The sequence below is a fragment of the Sprattus sprattus genome, assembly GCF_963457725.1.
Source record: "Sprattus sprattus genome assembly, chromosome: 15".
Classification (NCBI taxonomy): Eukaryota; Metazoa; Chordata; class Actinopteri; order Clupeiformes; family Clupeidae; genus Sprattus; species Sprattus sprattus.
The window spans coordinates 23,188,857-23,209,396 of record NC_137913.1 but is presented as its reverse complement, the minus strand read 5'-3'; the positions used below and the strand labels follow the sequence as shown (position 1 = coordinate 23,209,396).

The following is a 20,540-nucleotide window of genomic DNA, read 5'->3' as shown; positions in this document are numbered from 1 at the left end:
TCTACAGTCAGATGTGTTCTCTCTACAGTCAGATGCGTTCTCTCTACAGTCAGATGCGTTATTTCTACAGTCAGATGTGTTCTCTCTACAGTCAGATGCGTTATTTCTACAGTCAGATGCGTTATTTCTACTGCAAATCAAATCCTATTCTCAGACAGAATGGGCACTGCTTTAGCCTGATAATGACGCTCATGTTAATATACAGTTGTGTTAAGGCATGAAATCCTTCAGAGACTCTTCTGTCTGTGAATCACAAACCAGCTTTTCCTTTTACAGCTACCTTTTTCTGAGAGCATGCTTTTTACTGGAATTCCACGGAACGCTTCCAATGTTTGGTCCAGATTCTGAGAGCAGTTATGTCGGGATCAAAGCTGCCCTTTTACAATGAGAATGGAAAGAAAATAAATCTGGAATGTTTGATGAAGTTGCAAGGGTAAGAAAAAGAGCAAAAATATGTACCAACAGAAAAATCTATATTGACGCGTAACCTCGTAACCTTCGTAACCTTCACACAAATGTCATCGGCAGCCTGTTCAAAGGAAAGTTCAACCTCCCAACCAAGGCTAGTCCAAAAAAAAAACTTTTCTAAAGTTTATCCGCCCCCCCCATCTTGCAGATCACATGCAGTTGGAAACACCATGACTTCTCTTCTACTCAATTATTTATCTCTCTATCAATCAATCAATCGCCATTGCTCTCAAACAACCCCAAAATACCCCCCACCCCACCCCACCCAATCCCCCATCCCTGTTCATCAGTCATAAGGGTGCGCACACATACAGGATATTGCACTTCACAGCAGACACAGAAGCCTCGGAGGGAGTGAAGAAGGGGTTGCCGAGGTAGGAGGCAGGAGGGGGGGAGGTGGGGGTCTAGGGCTGGAGTGGGGGGTTGCAGTAGGGAGAGTAAACCAGCTCAGCCGAGGCCAGTGGGAGGCTGGAGACACGTCAGTCAGTCACCACACCACACGTACATAGGGGGTGGGGGTTTGGGAGTCAAAATGCTGACTGAGGTTACGTCAAGTGTCAGAGGTTAAAGGTTAGGATAGAGAAGATGATGGGAAGGGGAGGGAGGGTTGGGGAGGGAGCGGGGAATAAGCGTTTCTCTTTAGATGTAAACTGGTTGCTCCTGGGCAGTCAGTAGGCGGTACATGGCAGCAGGCATGGTCTTCATGTGGATCTATGCACAAAGACACAGAGAAGCACAGCAGGAGTTAAAGCATGTCTTTTCAAAGCAATCTGCCCCCTGGTATTGCCCCAAAGGTATTTGCCCCTGCAAGTATTTTCAATTGTGTGTGTTCGTGCACACATTGTGTGTGTGTCTAAGTGTGTGTGTGTGTGTGTGTGCTTGTGTGTATGTGGGCGTGTGTGCGTGTGTGGGTGTGTGCGTGTGTGCGTGTGTGTGTGTGTGTACGTGTGTACGTGTGTACGTGTGTGTTTGTGCGTGTGTACATATGCGTGCGTGTGCACGTGTGTGTGCATGTGTGAGAAAGAGAGTGTGTCTGAATGTGTGTGTGTGTCTAAGTGTGTGTGTGTGTGTGTGTGTGTGTGTGTGTGAGGGTGTGTAGTCATGTCTTCAATTCAATTCTGTCCGGTTCAACCTTACTGACATTATACCACTGCAGCATTTCTTGTATTGACCTGTTCCCCCAGAACAGCATGCGTACAGACTACTAGGCAGCCTGCTGTGTCCTTGCCTGTCAGCCTCTTGTCAGTGTACATGTGTATATGTGACAGTGGGGATCCATACATGGCATGTGGAAGGGCTGTGCAGTAAAGACGTTTTCCATACCTCTCCCACTGCATTGGATAGAATGTGTACAATCTTCTCGTGTGGGGTGGCCACCACGCTCTGGCCGTTGATCTCGATAATGCGATGGCCCACGCGCACCCCACCCCTCTCGGCTATCCCTCCTCTCATAAGGCTACATATCTGAGCGAGAGAGGGATAGAGAGAGAGAGAGGGAGAGAGATAGATAGAGAGAGAGAGAGAGAGAGAGAGAGAGAATAACAGCCTCAGCCCAGCACAGTACTCCCTTCAGCATTGAGACAATACACAGATAAAAAAAGAACAGTACTGCACAATGCTAAGTGGAACCCCCCTGGCTTGCATTCCACTGATGCAGCGCTACACTTAATCAGGAGCATTCGAACTCTAAAAGACGTCTCGCCTGATCGAATGCACTGATGGTAAGCTTCAAATGAATATCAATGAGCAGGATGCAGGGGAGAGAGGACACTCACAATGCCATTCTGGACACTGAAACCCAGCTGGTATCTTAGGTCTGGTCTTCTGATTAGGACAGTGGTGACTGGGGGGCATCGGACGATGTTCAGCTTTATCCGCGACTGGTTCTTCAGCCCCTGCAGAGGTAGAGGTACAGTAACAGACACACACACACACACACACACACACACACACACACACACACACACACACACACACATCAATAACATCACAACTTACAAATTAAAAAAATACAATAACAAGTCATCACCAAAACAGCTTAACAGTGTAACCCCAGGCCATGATTTTACAAAAACGTAAGGGAAACCTTCAATGGTGCCCAGTCTGCATGCCCCCCTTTTTAAAAAATGTACAGAATGAAAATGTAGTCTAATAGCTACTGTCTTATTGTAGAAGTAGCATTATATGACATTCAGATTACTCTGAGCTTTTAGCTCAGCTATCTGAGCGTGGTAAGAGAACCTTCTCCGAGGGAGGTAAGAGGGGAACCTTCTCCGAGGGAGGTAAGAGGGGAACCTTCTCTGAGGGAGGTAAGAGGGGAACCTTCTCTGAGGGAGGTAAGAGGGGAACCTTCTCTGAGGGTGGTAAGGGGGAACCTTCTCTGAGGGAGGTAAGAGGGGAACCTTCTCTGAGGGTGGTAAGGGGGAACCTTCTCTGAGGGTGGTAAGGGGGAACCTTCTCTGAGGGTGGTAAGGGGGAACCTTCTCTGAGGGTGGTAAGGGGGAACCTTCTCTGAGGGTGGTAAGGGGGAACCTTCTCTGAGGGTGGTACCTTGATGATGGTCTGGCAGGTAGACAGCGGGAGGCCCACCAGACTTGTGCCATTGATGCACATGATCTGGTCGCCGATGTTGAGCTTTCCGGACTTTTCCGCTGGGCCAGCGTGCATCATGTTCGCGATGATGACAGTGGGGAGGATGGAGCCCCAGCCAGACTCCACGATTACCAACCCCAGGATCTCACCTTTCTGCTTCTCTACGTAAACCTGCAGGGAGGCACAGACCAAAAAACTAAAATGTCTCCTGAGACAAAAAGCTTGTGACATTTGGCCCTGTTTGTTTACCAGTGAATAATTCTTCATTTGCATTCAGTAAGCTCCATTCAAGTGGGCTTAAAGGTGTCCTCCTTGACCTGATCTCTCACTCACATCTTTGCAGTTCTCAGACTTGGAGAAGTGAATGAGGTCGTCGTTGTACATGTCCTGGGTGTTGAGGAGGTCGCTGTACTCCTTCTGGCTCAGGTCCTCCGGGTTGATGCCGTTGGCTCGCAGGAATTCCTGGTATGCTACACTGAAGGCTTGTCCGATGGACTGCGCTATGAGCTGGGCCTGAGGGCAGATGAGAGGAGAGGGAGACATTTAACACTACGGCGCCACTAACTCACACAGTGGTGCGCATGATGTTCATCCTTTTTCGCAATCTGCCCTGCTGACACAGCAGTGCAATTAAGTGTGTACAGAAGACTGCGATTGTTTACGATCTGGTTTGAGATTTGACTAGCAAAGCCTTTATTTAATCAAAGTTTTCCCATCACACGGTCAGACTATCAGGCTTTCTCACGCAGCAGAAAAGTACAGTTTGTAATAGAAAGCTATACTCTTCTAGGGGGTTTTTCAATGAGGATGATGTAAACATGTGTTAATGGAGTCTGGGATACTAATTAAAGAGTTTCCTACCATATACCATCACATTATGGGCAATTTAAGGGAACCTCTGTCTAAATGATGGGGTCTGTAACACACATAAAGGAGTGTTGAATGGTTTCAGGGGAAATTAAGATGAACTTAGTATATTTTAAAGACATGCGAGGGCTGTGTGACTCCTCGTACTACAGCATATCACTTTTCAAAAAGAAAAGCTGAAAAAACTCCTCCTTGCACCTTCTGAACCTGCACAGTTCATCTCTGCAAAACACATAAAAGAAGACAGAAAGCAGTGGAGCCATCCACATGAAGAGAGGGAATACAGCGTTCTATTATATACATAGAAAAGAGAACCCAGGCAGACGATCTCAAAGCAATCAGAAAGAAAAAGGTTGAGGCTGCCTCTATCGATCACGCCCACGGAGAATCCGCAAGAGCGCACCAGCTGGATAAACGCTAGCGGAGGTCGTGGCAGTGCAGGGATCCTGGCAGCTGCAATGCATCATGGGGCGGGGAGGGGCGTGGGAGGGACGGGGGCGGGGGTGGGGGCGTGCAGATGAGGGAGGGCGACTGGGCAGAGGTCCTGAGGAAAAGGATGGAGGGGCTTAACGGCGACTCACTTTCACATCCTACTGGACCGAGAGGAGACAAAATGAGATGCATATCCTTTTGTGTCCCAAGTTTTATAGTTCCTTCTCTCCCTCTCCCTCTGCCTCTTCCTTTAGCTGTGCACTGAATGGCAAATCAACTCATTTGCATGTTTATTTCCATACGGAAAGGATGTTTCTCAGACAGCCTCTCTATCATTATACTGATGTACCTTCATCTGGAGATAAGGCTTTGGTCTGCCTTGTTCATCCATCCACTCTCTTTCTATGTATATTAAAAAGGAACCAACATAATGCAGATCTGATGTAGACTGAATCATTAAAAAATAAACACACAGAATGACAGAATTTAAATATTGATTAAAAGCGTAATTTACTATTCTGCTTCATTTTGTATGTAACAAGGTTCTCAGTGCCTTAGCAGCGCTCTACATAATGTAATATTTAGAGCTTAATGTTATTAGCGTCTGATTAGTTTAGTACTTTGACAAGCTCTGACTTCACCAAAGCTATGTTGTTTGTTGTTACGGTTGCTGTTTAAGCTCTGACAATTTGTTATCTCTCTGGATGTTATTTTCTTCTTTTAAATCAATAAAAAAGACTACAAAAATGGAACAAGCAGAGAAATAGAGGCATGGAGAATAAAACCAGACACACACACACAGACTCACACACACACACACACACACACACACACACACACACACACACACACACAAACACCACACACACACACGCACACAGACACAGACACAGACTGCCTTACATCTTCAGACTCAAACACGTGGCAGATCATCTTGTACTGGCGTTTCTCGTCTTGGGCAGGGTCGGAGGCCTCCAAGTTCTCCTGGGAGTCGGACCGAGGCATCCTGCGCCGGGCCATCAGCACCACGATGTTCCCAATATCCGCTATGTAAGAGATTGTCCGCAGAGGGTGGTCCATCATGGTCTCCTACAGGACACATTAGGTGAGAGCACAGGATCAAAACCTTTTCATATTGTATTTTGATAATTTATGAATAAAATACGTTAAATACTCATTTCCATACCATGAATGATTAATATGCATGGGTGTAATTATGAATATTCATGTAAATATGAATGTTTATTATGTTTAGATTTACATATAATTGTTACAATTAATTGTAAAATTACAATGTCATGGTTTCATGTTTAAGTCCCTCTTAAAGGCCTTCTGTTCCAGGCTTGTTAGCATGCTACTGTACTACAGAATCAGTGTGGCACTGATGAGGGAAATGACACATTCAGCTCCACTTTACATGGATCTCTTCTCCCTTCTATTCCAACTGACAAGCATTCCTTGAAAGAAGGGGTTTTCTGGTTCAAATGAATTGGGATAAATCAGCCCTGCCTTTATGAGAGCGCTGTCAGTGAACAGAGTCTGGGAAGGCACATGAATGTCTTGGCGTTGAAAGGATACACGGATAAGCGATATGCCAGCAAAGCTGATGATTTTAATTACTGTCCCCCCATTGTTTGCAAACCATTAGTTGAAGGGATGAGTGAAGAGTTACAGAAAGAGAGAGAGAGAGAGAGAGAATACTTTGGCAATACTATACTAGGATGTGGTTGGACCGACGAAGCGCTTTGTGTATTTAAATTAGTTTGTATTTGAGTCACACACAAACATTCAATCAGTTAGGTAGACAGCCAGACAAACAGACATATGGCTAGACGGTTTTCAAATGGACATGTCGACAGACAGACAGACAGACAGACATAGAGCAGGAGAGGACCTGTGAGTCGGCGTTAAGCACTTTGATCCTCTGGGTTGAAATGAAGAGGTCCACTTCAGTCATGGGCTGAGCCTCCCCCTCAGGAGCCTAGAGAGTGAGAGAGAGAGAGAGAGAGACAGGGAGAGGGGGGTGGGGTGAGAGAAAACCATCAATCACAGCCTGCACCACACGACAGTGCAGGATTAGTTTCATCTGAGCCTACTGTAAACATCCACTAAGAGGGGACACCGAGAGATAGATCTAGAGACAGATAGAGCCACAGAGAGGACACACAGAGTGAGGCTGAGATATAATACATCCAGACAGAACAAGAAGAGAAAAAATGTGTCCACTAGGAGCAGATCCATTAAGAGACAGAGAGAGCGAGAGAGAGAGAAACAGGTATTAAGAGAAAATACAGCACATTCACTAACAGAGAGAAAAACAGTGTGTATGATTGGAAGAGAGAGGGAGAGTGCAAGGTGATAAAAGAGTGACAGCGCATCCAGTGGTGCAGTGAAATGATAAAGAGAGACAGACTTCTCCATCTTTAATTAAATTCTCAGCCGTCACTATTTTTATCTTGCCACCCTCACTTGAGGAGACAAAGGTGTCCTTCCTCTGAGCAGCATCTCCCTCTCTCCTCAATGAACCTCTGCTGGCCAGAGAAACTCAAGGTGCTTCTGGAAGTTTCCTCCGTGCAGTGCAGGCTTGTGGGGTTAATGTGTGGGTTAGTACCAGTCTTCACTGAAAGAGACCCCACCGAAGACAGAGGTCGGAGGTGAGAAAGGAAGGAAGGTGCCCAGTGAGCCCGTCAGAGAGATTTGGCATGTGCCGCCATCTTATAACCGCAAAAGAAAACGACAGTCACGACAGCAAATCACAGAAAGCCGTGCTGAACGAAGAAGCGAGAAAAACAAAGGTCTGTGTACAGAGTGCTAACAAACACACCACACCACAACACCACAGCACATGTCACTCTAAGAAAGAAAAGAACGCCTGCATTTTCTGCATCCAGCAAATATATGGTTCTCCCTCCTTTTTTTGTGTGTTTGTGTTTAAGGTTACGGGGGCGCTACAAGCTCCTGTCCATGTCAGATACTTTAGAGTGATGTCTGGTATGTAGGGGACGATGAGAGAATGGTGGAGGAACACGTAACAGACACACATCTGACACACAAATAATGTGACTGAATATCAGGTGTCGGGACTTGTTGCTGGATTCAGAAACGGAGCGAACTGGAGGCTGAAGAGTGAAATTAAGACATAAGACAAAAAAAGAAAGAAAGGAAGAAACACTACACAGAGAAGTGTCTGGCAAGGCAAAAAAAAGAAATGCATAACTAACGACACAAAAAAGTAAAGAGATGCACAAACATCTAAAACGGATGAAGAATTACTGCACCTTCTTCCTGCTTTTGGCTAATTTCTGGGCCGTCTGCTTTGCATGAAACAGAGACAGGAGAATGGTTAGAGTCGCAGGAACCAGACCCAGGGGAGAGGGGTGGGGTGGCTTGGGGGAAGGCTGCTTGGATGGGCAGGGCAGGGCTGGGGTGGGGTGGGGTAGGGGGGGTGTGGGGTGGGGCACAGGAGGCTGGACAAGGGAGGGTGGAGCAACACAACGCAGTCTGCTTGCAATAGGCCAAAGCGGAAAACTGGCACATCGGCAGTGATTTTACTTTATGTATTTTTTTTTACTTGACAGACTAACATCTGTTCAGAATGGTCAAGACACTTTGGACTTGTATTCATCTCTTTAAATCCTTCAATCAAACTACATCTACCTGTCTACCTAGTGTTCAGTTCCCTATAACTGATCTGGTAGAGTTGCTAATGAAACCACTAGCTTGACTCCCAGGAAGCACACATGCTATATCTGTGCAGTAAGCCACCTGGGTTAAAGGTGTCTACTACATGAGTAAATCTATGTTTCTATGTGTATTGTATTTGGTTCACTATTACACTGAGGGCTACTCCTCCTGCTCAGTATTTATCCTCTTGCCAGATTTATGCTACATTCCTCCAATGGCTGAGCAATATTTACTAGGATTTTAGACCTGTAACTTCCTGATGCAGGAGGGCACATCTCAAAGAGGGTCCATTAGCATCCATAAGCTGACTCAAAACCAGACATTGTACATATTTTTGTTGTACACAGAGTGTATAGAACACTGAGCCAAATCTGAAGTTCCCTCTCACTCCCAGCAGAGGGCCCACTTGAACTGTACCAAAAACAGGGGCATTCTCATGTAATGTGTGTTTTTGGTAGAGATAAGGCATGTAAAAGGGATATTTTACACTCTGAACATATGAAAGTGGTTCTCTTTTAAAAATGTAATGGTTATGAGACATCACTTCCAGTCAATGATGCACCTCATTACTGACATTGCGCATCAAGACCCCCTCCTCCCCACATAAATGTGAGTGTGCTAATCTGTATTCTCACTACACAGACACACTTTACACAAAATAGAACAGTCTTAACCTCCGTTTCATATAAACCCATTAGACTCAACTCCACTAGGGGGCAGTGTTCTGAGGGTCAGTGATACAGGAGAGCACAGGGAGCCACTTCTGCCAGGGGACCAGTTGATGTACGAACCTCCAAAATGATTCAGGAGGGGAAAAACCGACACCTCAAGCTGAACATCCAAGGTCATTGCACAAGCGAACACAAACAACCTGTTCGATCTGGCCTAATTAGGCCTGTTTAAAATACGTATGATGTTATAAATCTTTCTCGAGACGAGCGAGGTCGGGATCACATAGTCCTAAAGCAGCAACGCACCAGCTCGCCTCGGGGCAAATTTTCCCACTCGTTTTGAGCCTCATTTATTAATGCCGATGGTTAGTCGTCCCCACCCACGAAGCCCAATCAATGACGCCTGGCTGCTTTAAACCGTCTATGCTGTCTGAACAATGTTTTTAATCAATCCGGCCTGATAAATTATTTAAAGACTTAGACCAGGCGCTCTGAGCCATGAGATAATCCCCAGCTTCAGTAGGGTGCGCCAAAGACAGCGCTAGACCTAGCCGCTGCCGCTGCATCACCGACGCTCTGTGATTCCAACACAGTGTGCTTTTTAACTAGCATCTGCAGGCTAGTTTCATTTACAAAAGGGGGAACATGCTGTCATGAAGAGACTTCCTTTCCCAAAAATCCATAAGGCATTATTAGAAGGGCAAATTAATTTAAAATCAGTTAAAAAAATAAATACGCATGTTTTAATCAAACTGTTAATGAGGCTTAATAGGCCTTTTGGCGTCCAATGGCCCCTCTGTACCACATAGGGGCTAAGGGCCACCAGACCATGATTAATGTCTACCCCTGAGGAAGCAACATCTTAAAATGACTGGTCTTATTCTGATAACTTCTAAATGATGCAGGGTCTCATATGCATGCTGAGCAAGCTCTTAATATATCCAAACTGAGAAGAACCTCTTAACATTAGCATGTTTGGGCCAAAGGCAGACGAACTACTACCTTAAAAAAAATCCAATTGAGTCATAATGTGGAGTGTGTCATTGGCTGGAGGTTTAACTTGTCATACCGAAGCATGATAATAATGTAGGGCTTAAGCCCCAGGAATATGATGAAGAGGTGACAGGACAAAAACCTCCCAGTAGTCCTTCAGCAAAATTCTAACAACAACCCCATCACAGTAATGTTGGATGACTGGCATCTAATCTATAAGGCTGAGTCACAACACACTTTCGTCGGGTTGGCATATGCCGAATTCAGCCAGGGGGAGGCAAGGAAGGAAACAGAGAGGCCGATACATAGCTGAGGCGCTCACAGGAGAGCCCTTGATAAATAATATTTCTGTACGACGAGAAAGCTTTGCTGTTGTTGATCTGTTTTCCCCACTGTTCTAATTATGTTCAGCTACCCACTCCATCTCTGTTATCTCTCATTATTAATTTACACTCTCTGTAAAACCTCCCAAGACTCCATGTAGCACTGCCATTATTTGAAGTCTTTTGATGATCTGACATTCATTTACAAGTATGCTATCGAATGTTATGGGTGTGAGAATAAACATCAGAAATATTCTCCATGATGTATGAGCCAGCCACCTCAGCTGGCCGGAGTTTGAGAATGTCAGCAGCAGTCATACACTGTATTTTTATTTGTCTGTTTTTTTTTGCCTTTCCTCAGACATGCTGAGGTAGATAGTCAGAAAAGATTAAGGAGGCAGCTGATCAAAGTGATCTGCACTGGCAAAGGAGCGTACACACACATGCCTGCACACGTGTGCAGAAAAACACACACACACACACACACACACACACACGTACACACACACACACACACACACACACACACACACACACACACACGCAGACACGCACACCGTGACTCGCCTTGATGCGGCCAACGGCCTCTTGGGCCTGCATCATGCGCACGTTCTTTGACGGGGTCTTGTCCGAGAGTAGCTGCGTGGAGCCCAGGTAGTTAGCTGCGAAGATGATGCCATCGATGAGGTCCTCCGGGTCACAGGGGCCTGGCACTGGCACACACACACACACACGCAGGAGGACATTTCAGAGGTGCTAGCGTAGCCTGGAGCGCTAATGGCTGAATAAACAGTACACCAAAGCAATAAGTGCTGATGCCATGCCAGATGGCCAAACAGACTCACCTTCCACATAGGTGGGGAACGAAGCCAGACTTCTTCGGGACTGAGTTGTTGGGGAGAAAGTATACACAGAGAATGAGAGCATTATCTGACAAAAAATACAACCAGTTTTGTCTTGACTTTTGCTTTGGTTCCTGTTTTGTAGTTCTTGCTCTTGGTTACCGGACCCACTCTGACTGCACAACACTGAAGGAGGACACTGGGAAGGCAGCCGGTGGCTTCCATGTTTGGAGGGGCTCTCACCTCTTTGCCGGCGGGTGATGGTGATGGTGACTCGAAGCTGTCACTGGCCTCTTGCATGGGATTTTGGCGGCTGGAGGACTCAGCCCCTTGGGGGGGTGAGTTGGAGCCAGAACCAGGAGACTGGAGGAGAAACATAGGAGGGTGAGGTTAATACTCATTAATAGTGGAGGAATGGTCAATAACTCGTTTGAGAGCTTTTTACCTTCTGGACCACACAGTCTTGTGCAACACCCCCATATATTATTAAAGCCTGGGAATGATCTGCAATACTCTCATGGAGAAAGTTTTGACTTTTTTTAATACATGGATACTTTATAGAATGTAATATTGGCGGTGTTGCTTGTAGGGGTGGCCAACTGCGGCAAGACAATATCTTTTCTGGGATTATAGTCATAGTTATGGTCAACAGAGAAGAGTTTTATATACCGGTCAGAAAACTGCGGAGATCAATAGGTAGTTGCTAGGGTGATGAGGAAGAGATTGCATTGAAAATTCATCTACAACAAGATGGCTGCTGTCAAGGCAGTTTTCTTAGAAGTTATATTAAGCTATGAGCTGTCTTTCTTGAGTGAAAGGATTCTACAGCTCTTCTCCTGATTAGTAAACCAAATTAATTTGGTTTACTTATTAGCCTTGCACTTTCTTGATCTCTACATTTGTCACTTTAAATACAATTTGGATCCAGCTGTAGTCCAATGGAACGTTTCCAGACCGTGGGTTCACAAACCAGAGCTGAAACAGAGGTAGTATTTGAAAGAAAAAAAACGCAACAAACTTCAGCTGTCATCTATGAGCCAAATGAGATTACCTAAATCTACCGACGGCTTAGTTTTGTGATGTTGCCTTTGAGTAACACTGCACATCAATATAGGTTGAAAAGCGTGAAGGTGCTTCAGTTAATGGTCCACTGCATTAGACTGACAGTTACACTGCCATTTTAAGACGGCTTGACTTACAGTGCCGTTGAACAGGTTTGCTCCTGAATATGTTGCCCAGTCTCATCTTCAGTTAGAGTGTGTGTGTGTGTGTGTGTGTGTGTGTGTGTGTGTGTGTGTGTGTGTGTGTGTGTGTGTGTGAGAAAGAGAGAGAGAAAGAGAGAGAAAGCGAGATTGCTTCAGGAAACTAACACCTACAGTGCGTTGAGCTCACTCTAAGCCCTATGTTAAATTGGCACAGTCCTGTGGGGCCTTGGGCAGACAAGCCTGGGCATTCAGACATGAGGCATCTCACATCTGGGATACAAATACAATCTCACAGCAGTTCCAATCAAACACTGCCAAAGGTAAAACAAAAATGAATGACAGGAAATCTTTAAGACTTTGCAACTATCTTTAAGACTGTCAACTAGGTGACGTTCAAATGCCATCTGTATAAAATGCACGTTTGTGCTAGGATGTGGCACGGATTTTGTTTTACATTAGATTACTGGCAGTTATGCCAGTTTGCTGGGGACAGGCTCCGATGGTTTTAATCCAAGGAGGGAAGCAGCTACGTTCCTCACTGACATTGGACACCATGTTCCCATCAACAACAGTCGCAGAGATTAGTGGAAACAACACATGAAATCATTCAATTATTGATGGAGTCTAGCACCCGTGAGAATATTACATCAGCAATTCCTTAGAAGTACTGCATGAAACGGTATTGTACTGCAGGATGAGAAGGCCAAGTCTGAAATCCACAACAGTAGCACGTTAGCCATAGGTGATACAATTATTATACGCTTATTTAGTTTCCAATTTACACAATCTACTAAATACCAAAACATTTTTAGAACATTTTACTAATTCGTTTTTAAAATGAACTAATTAGTCTTTTAATTATCATTTATTTGTTTTAATTCTGAAGTATGAGTAAGTCATATCAGAATATAGAAAACAGTTAGTACAGGCCTGAATAAGATTCTGTTTTCTCAAGACAGTCTCACTGACTACACACTCCTATTCTGCTACCTGCAGTCCTCCTCCTGATGTCATGACTACATGGAAAATACCACAAGTGGGCTAGAGTCCCATGGATGCCCACCAATGACCATCAGCGCTGTGAATGTGCTTCTGTCTAGTGCTATTCTTGTGCCACCTTCTGTTCATTAGAAGATTCTAATTGTTTGTAAACAGTGGTGTTTACCTCTCTCGTACGGATCACTGATTACGATGTTGTTATAATGAGAACAAAGTAAGAGGAGTGTAATTGAAAGGTTTTTTTTTTCCTCTCAAGTAAGTCATGGTAACACACATTATAAACATTATCGAAGGAGTGTTAATTAGAAATTAGAAATAGTATGAGCAACACACAGCAACACACACTACCTCATCAATCAAAGGGACCTCATCTGCCCGACGACGCTCAGCCTGGTACATCCAGAAGTTCTCCATAGCGTTGAGAAAAGCCTTAGTTACACGACAGTGACACCCTCTCAAAACTCCAGAACAGACTCAATGACAGCCTGAGACACTGACATACAGCAGTGTGCTTGGGCTATGCTGGAGCAGTGTGCTATACTCAGCTGGATTCTGGGTTTGACAGAGGCACCCAACCTGAATGGCCGATCCGTCTCTTATGACGCTCAGATAGATCGGGATTCACACAGGCCAACTAGAACTCAAGCTTACTGCGCTCCTGTTACATTAGCCCTCACTCTGACCTGCTGCTGGCACTGTTGCCTGGGTAATGCTGGTTAATAGCCTAAGTTGCAGCAGGAGTAACCATGGAAGTCATTGTCAAACATTTCCAAGACATTCCTTGGATGACATACATTTCCACCACAACTATTTACTCAGCTTTTTTTGTAAAACGACGGCACACATGGCACTATTTGGGTTTCGACACAGGAGCTCCATCTTCCCTGTATGTGCTTTCGCTCAACTCAGATGACAGACTCTAAGCTCGTACGACACGTACGGGATCAAAAAGACCCAGCTGTGCTGAAAGAACTTCCAAATGGAGCTGGATAAACGTGCCTTTTTAACACATATTAAAACTTTGCTGTGGCCTGAGAGGGAGGCTGCTTCTCTCTCCTCTAATGTTACACTATCTGAGCACTGCTGAATTATTCACAGGCCGCCTTTTTCTGCGTCTCTCGCCTGCACTAAATAAATCATCCCTGGGTAGGGAGGAGAAAAAAATAAAGCATGAGTGGGCTCAGTTAGTGAGGAGAACTTATAGTATTGGGGGATGGCAAATGGCAACGGCAACTCCAACTCTCATACAAAACTGGTCCTGAGTGTTTCTATCCTCTTTTACTTTTGTTGTTTGTTTTGGAAGAGGAGGACGAGATTTAACCTGAGTTTTAGAGCTGCTCTTCTCCTCATTTTATACAACCACCTGAATGGACAGGGGGAGCTGAAAGTTCTTCGACCAATAAACACCATCACAGCGCCCTCGTCCTTTCACCAGAGAGTGGCAGACATGCACCATGAGACATTTTCTCACAGGTTCCAGTCAGACGTGGTCCTCAGATCCTGTGGGCCTGTTTCATGAAATAGAGTTTAAGTCTAGGAAAGAACAGCCTCAAAGTGCTAATCTCAGTATCTGGGCAAAACAAGCACAAATAAATCTCTCCTGCTGAGAAAAGATAATCAGATCGAACGCTTTGCTCCATTGTCAATCTTGGGTGGCTGCACAGGGGCAAATCGGCTCCCAATTTCCCTGCTTTTCTTCGAAACGCCTCTGCAGAGAGACGCACTTCACCGCACTGCGGCTCACACTCTAATTATCTCTCGTACACATCAACACTGTGAGTTTGCTGACAGTCATTCAAACAGAATTGTCATTCTGCGAGACACTTATGCAGTAGCATTGTTTTATTCCCCTCTCTCTCTCGCTCTCTCTCTCTCCTTTGTCTCAAGTCTGATGGGCATGATTCATACAGTGGTTGATCAGCACAGTGGGTTGTGGTGCCTGCCTCTCGCTGAATGTAATTAAGGCCTCGTTGGCCATGTGCGCAGCTGTTCCGCTCCGTTGTTCGCTGCGCGTCGGAGAGAGAGTGGGGAATTGTTCCCGTCTTCTGTTTGCCACTCACACTGCATCATGATGACTGGAGTCCCTGCTTCCCAAGAGTCGTCGCTGAATAATACCCTCAGTGCTGCCCCTGGTAAACAAACATCAGGGCTTAATGAAGCCCTTCCCCACCCACAAACACAGACAGCAGAGAGGGAAATAGCTGTGTAATCAAGAATGGTGGCTTGCACTGGTGAGTTTCCAGTAAAACGTGTGCCTGTGTGTGTGAGTGTGTGTGTGTGTGTGTGCATGTACATATGCATGCAAAGGTGTGCTTATTTGACAGTACACGTGGTGTGTTTTGACTTCACACACCGGCTGGATAAAGCTGACACCACAGGCTTTTAAAGAACCTGATTCTATTGATGGTTCGGAAACTGCGTAGCGTGAGTGGATTTTATCAAGGCAATGCCTGAACAGACACCAGTGTGGCAGTGATGCTATCTGTGGAGCAGCATGCATTTTGCTTTGGGAGACCTTTCTCTCTGACTTAAGCTCAAGGAGAAACGGTGCTCCCAGTGAAAAAATGCTTGGGTAAGACATTTGGGCAGAGAATACACAGAGGAGAATGTCAGGGGAGAGAGGTTTTTTTTCTTTCTTCAAGGATAAGACAAGGAACTCCGAGGGAAGAAAATCTAGAAATGAGGATTTAGATAACTTGCTGGTCCTTCAATATAACAAGGTCAACTCTTCCCTCCAAACTCTCTGTCTCTCTCTCTCTCTCTCCCTCTTTTTGCACTTATCAGCAGTGGCCTGCCTGTCGATGTTCAGGAGGACAGCTCCATTTGCACATACCGGTCACACACGGCACTCGTGGAATACAGATGAGGGGCCCCTGGGCCATGTATAAGCTGAGCCATTCCATTATGTGCGCCGAGCCGCTCTTCATTTCCCACAGGCAGCCAATTTGTCCAGCGCATTGGCAGACTGCACTCGGTGGCGGGAAGTCTAGATGGAACATTGTTGCACTTTTGGTATATATTGCTAACACTGCGAATGTGCCTTTAATCGAGACGCTTCACTCACTCCCTCACCGTTGGCCTACCCCTCACCCATATTTTTTTTTTCCATGCACACCCTAGGACCGGAAAAACTAAAATTGTTACTTAGCAACTGAGCTTTTGTGGCTTTGTCCTAAAGCAAAACTGTTTATCGTGTGGTGACTTCAGAGGCGATGGAGGACACTGTGATATGAGGTGCATATTGATCACCATCTATTATTCATACCACTGCGTGGCACTCAACAGAGCTCCAGAGAATGCTAATTACAGAGAGTTGCAGGGCAGGTGGAACAGTTTTGGTGGAATTATTCTGTAGAGAGTGCAAACAATTAATTGCAAATTGCTTAATTTAAAAGGAAATTCGGTTAAGTGTCATTAGCACTGTCAAAGAGTGCTAATGACATATACAGAGAACATCCTGACTCACGAATAACAGGAGAAATTGTGAACGCGGATGCGATTGCACCACAGCAACAGTGGGCTGTTGCATAGCATAACCTATGGATGCTAACACTTCACCCGAGAACAGAAAACTTCGAATCTCCTACCCCATATTGGATGAGAAATAAATATCATGTAAAAAGCCGCAGGACAGCGATTTCTTGAACACCAATGAACCACTGTCATTCTGGCACACATAGGCAGACAACCCCCTCTGCTATCAAAACATGAATCAGTCAATGTTCAAATTCCATTTACTGTGTGCATTGCACCTCATCAGCATTTAGGATGAACTCAACCACTTTATTCCTCTGAAGAATGTCTGGTGTCTTTGCCTTCTCTCCACAGCAAGAGATGGCAATCAAGACTCTTTTCATTAGTGGTACCTCAGTGGTGGACACCCATGGTATTTTCAAAGAGTATCACAAAGCCTTAAAAGAGTCATCTCTTTCAAATTCATCATTCATCTGGATTTGTTACAAGGCCTACAATTTCTATATTATTATACTTATAATTATTGTTTTAATATGATCAGATATACAATACTGTTAAAAGCATATTGTTGTATTGCACATAATGCTTTTTTTTTCTCTTTTTTCAAATTTGTTTTATAGGTCACTTTGGACAAAGGCGTCCACTAAATATCATACATTTCATCCTTTGTGTCTCACAGCACAGCTGTTATTAGGTAAATGATACCTGCATTGTATAAAGGCTTGATGGCTATCTGTCCATACAGAGAATACTGTGCAAGCTTCCTCTTATAGCTAGCAGGAGGGTCTAGTTGCTGCCATGTAAGGTGGTGCCATAAAGCATTATGTAGTTCTAGAAGGACACCATAGACACCACTCTCCTTTATTACAAGACAGTGCACCTCAAAAAAGCTGATATTAAATGCTCCGATATGCATACAAATTTGCATGGTTATCAGAGTCAATGTCAGATAACTTTAGCCTACAGTGCTCATCCAATATTTATGTAAGTTTTGTCAACTGAATCTAATCACTCAAATTAAAATGTTTCCTAACTAACCCGCACAAGACAGGCTATTTCAAATACAAAATGCCACACGTTGCCCTACAAAGCATAATTTGTCCCAATAGGCGTGCGTAGTTGTGTGTTTTGGCAGTATAGCTTACCCCAAGTCCGCTAGAGGGTTCTCCACTTCAAGTGTACGAGTTGGTTGAAATGTGGCTTATATGAGCTGTTTTATTTCAAACCAAAACTATACTCGAATACAAATAAGATTTCATAACTGGTTGTGATGCAAGTCTAAAATTTGATTAACTGGCTAACTTAGTTTAAGAAACATCAACATTTGCTTGTGACTTTAGTGTGGCTCATGTTACTAGCCATTTTCCAACGTTTACCAGAGCTCTATGACCACTGAATCCAACTATCCGCCTTGCTCGGGTGTGCAAACCCAGGTCGTACCACTAGAGACATATAACATCCCCCCATTCATTTCACTAGGAAAATAAGTAAGTAAAGCAAAAGGCAATAAAAAAAATAGGGGGGCCTATCAAAAGACGTGCACGACAGTACTACATTATGGATTGTTCTTTCAGCGTTGAGAAAACTGGTGGAGGAAAAGTGGAGTGTAATAATAACAATGATGATACAACTTCAGAAGAACAACATGTGATTTTGGAGCTGCACCTACAATACCTACAGAACAAGGTCATCCAGCTGTGTATGAGGCAGCAAAGGCTCTACTTACATCGCCCCCTAGTGTAGGCTGTAGGTCATTCTCAGCAGTGGGGCTCAGGTCCTGCCTCATCACCCAGATGGGTTCTTTGGGCTCATCAGGCGTGTAGGGGGAACGCACCGTGCGTGTTTTCACCTCCTCGATGGCCTCCTTGATATCCTTGATAGCCAGTGAGATGGCATCCTTCTTCTCCCGGCTAATGCACTGCTGGGCAGGCCTCTCGCTGGGGCTAACATTGGGCAGAGTCACCTCCTCCTCTTCCTCCTCCGTCATCTCCTCACCCTCCTCATCCGCCAGCCCCAGGGGATGGGCGTCATCCTCCGGCACAGACTGAATATTGTGCTCCGATTCAGGCCATTCCCCTTCTTCCTCCTCCTCATCCTGCTCTTCCTCCAGGCCCATGGCTGCTCTCTGGAGGCTCTGAGAGCTCAGGCTCTCCTTGACCTCGGCCACAATCTGGTCAATGTCCTCCTCCTGATCGTGCTCGCAGCTGTCGGAGCGCGGGTATGGCGCAAACTCGGCCTCCTTCTCAGGGCTGTCTGACTCGCCGTCTGAGCGCTCGTCGTAGTGGTGCAGACGCGAGCCCACCGCCTCCTGCTGCCGGTAGCCGCTGCTGTCGTCGCGCTCAAACAGCCGGAAACCCTGTCGGCGCTCCTGGGGCGTTTGGCCCTCAGGCCCCCCACGTGCCGACTCAGCAATTTCCTCATACACATGCTCCTGCGGGCTATAGTCTGCGTAGGGCTCAGCATACGGCTCGTCCTCGGGCGCCTCGTGGACCTCTCCCCCTCCATCGCCACCGGTGGAGCCTGCTCCCTCCCGGGCAGAAGAGACGTGATGAGCCGGCTGGGTGTAGACGTAGTTGGAGTAGCCACCGGGGTTGGGGGCTTCCGGGTCGAGGGTGCGGGGCCGCTCTGTGATGGGCAGCGGTTCTCGAGGTAGAGGCGGAGGCTGCGGCGGATACTGTGGCTGCTGCGGTTGGGGGTGGTTGTCGGGATGCTGCTCGGACTCGGCACTCTCCGTGTACTCATCGGCCTCAGGGCGAAGCGTCAGGCTGTACGCGCTCTCGTCCTCAGGCTCGGGCTCTAGGGCCATGTCTGCGTCGCCCTCGGCCCGGTCCGTGTGGTTGTGGAAGCCGCTCTCTGTGCTGGCTGAGCGGTTGAGTGCGCCATCATCCTCCTCCGCCTCCTCCTGCTCCACCGGTGCTGGGGGCGGTGCTGGGGCCTGAGGCTGGGGTGGAAGGGTGTGCCGCTGCTGCTGGGGCTCCGCCCTCTCTGCCTCCCTCTGCTGACGCTGGGGCTCTGCTCTCTCCGCCCTCTCTGCCTCCGTCTGCTGCTGCTGGGGCTCAGCCTTCTCTGCCTCCGTCTGCTGCTGCTGGGGCTCACCCTTCTCTGCCTCCCTCTGCTGACGCTGTCTCTGCCTCTGCTGCTGCGCCCGCAGCCTCGCTTCGTTGTCGCCCTGCCTCCGGTAGCGGCTCACCGCCGGCCTTGGGATGGGCTGCTGAGGCTGGGCGTGTTGAGGCTGGGCGTGTTGAGCCTGCGTCACCGCTTGCTGCTCAGCCCCATCTGCTTCCTCTGCTGTTCTCCGCTGCCCCCTGGGTCTGCTGGCCTCCGAGGGGTCGTACCTGCGGTATCTGGCTGATGCTGCCGCGGGGGGATGCTGGCCACCGTCTCCCCCGTGGCCGTTGTTGTTGGTGCTGTGGTGATGGCGAGTCCGGGCAGGTCTGGGTCCTCCCTCTGTTGCACCGCCGTTGTCCTGCCTCCTGCGGTGGGCGTGTGGGGCGTGTGGGGCGTGCTGGTGTGTCTGCTGGACCAGGTCGGCCTCGGCCGCCTCGCACGGCTCCACGCCCAGCGGCGCCTCCTGCTGGTTCATGGCTGCCTCGGAATGGGTCGGAGCTCTACGCGGCACGCATCACCTCTCGGAGCTTAGCTTCCACACGGCTTAAGGCGATTGCTGCAAAGAGAAGGAAAAACAAACACAAACACAGACACAGACATGAGTCACTGTACTATCGTTCTCAGCACTAGCACCATGTACACTATGTAACCACGCTGATGTGTGTTAAAAGCTCTGCATACATCTATCTAAGCTCAGTCCAGATGGTTTTAATCACAGTGCACCAGGAAGCGAAGGCAAACGCTCCACAAGGATTTTTTTCCCATGTCATATCAGCTGGCATTGCATTAGTGTTTAGCATTTAGCAGGGATGTGCAGCATAATCTTATTACTTCCACTACAGTCAGTTATAAGCACTTTTCCTGGTAGGGAGGAGGGGCTGG

General features: G+C 46.7%; 1 protein-coding gene across 1 annotated transcript; it reads right to left on the bottom strand.

Moving 5' to 3' along the window:
- Window positions 1-1,058: 1,058 nt before the first annotated feature.
- Window positions 1,059-20,133, bottom strand: apba1a (amyloid beta (A4) precursor protein-binding, family A, member 1a; the record flags this gene model as incomplete). Its single annotated transcript, XM_080853065.1, has 12 exons — window positions 1,059-1,179; window positions 1,792-1,932; window positions 2,244-2,363; window positions 3,019-3,231; window positions 3,394-3,573; window positions 5,263-5,448; window positions 6,254-6,340; window positions 7,638-7,670; window positions 10,598-10,743; window positions 10,876-10,915; window positions 11,116-11,235; window positions 18,277-20,133. 12 exons carry the CDS (start codon window positions 20,131-20,133, stop codon window positions 1,108-1,110), a joined length of 3,195 nt encoding a protein of 1,064 aa, XP_080709191.1. The 3' UTR covers window positions 1,059-1,107.
- Between the last annotated feature and the right edge of the window lie 407 nt (window positions 20,134-20,540).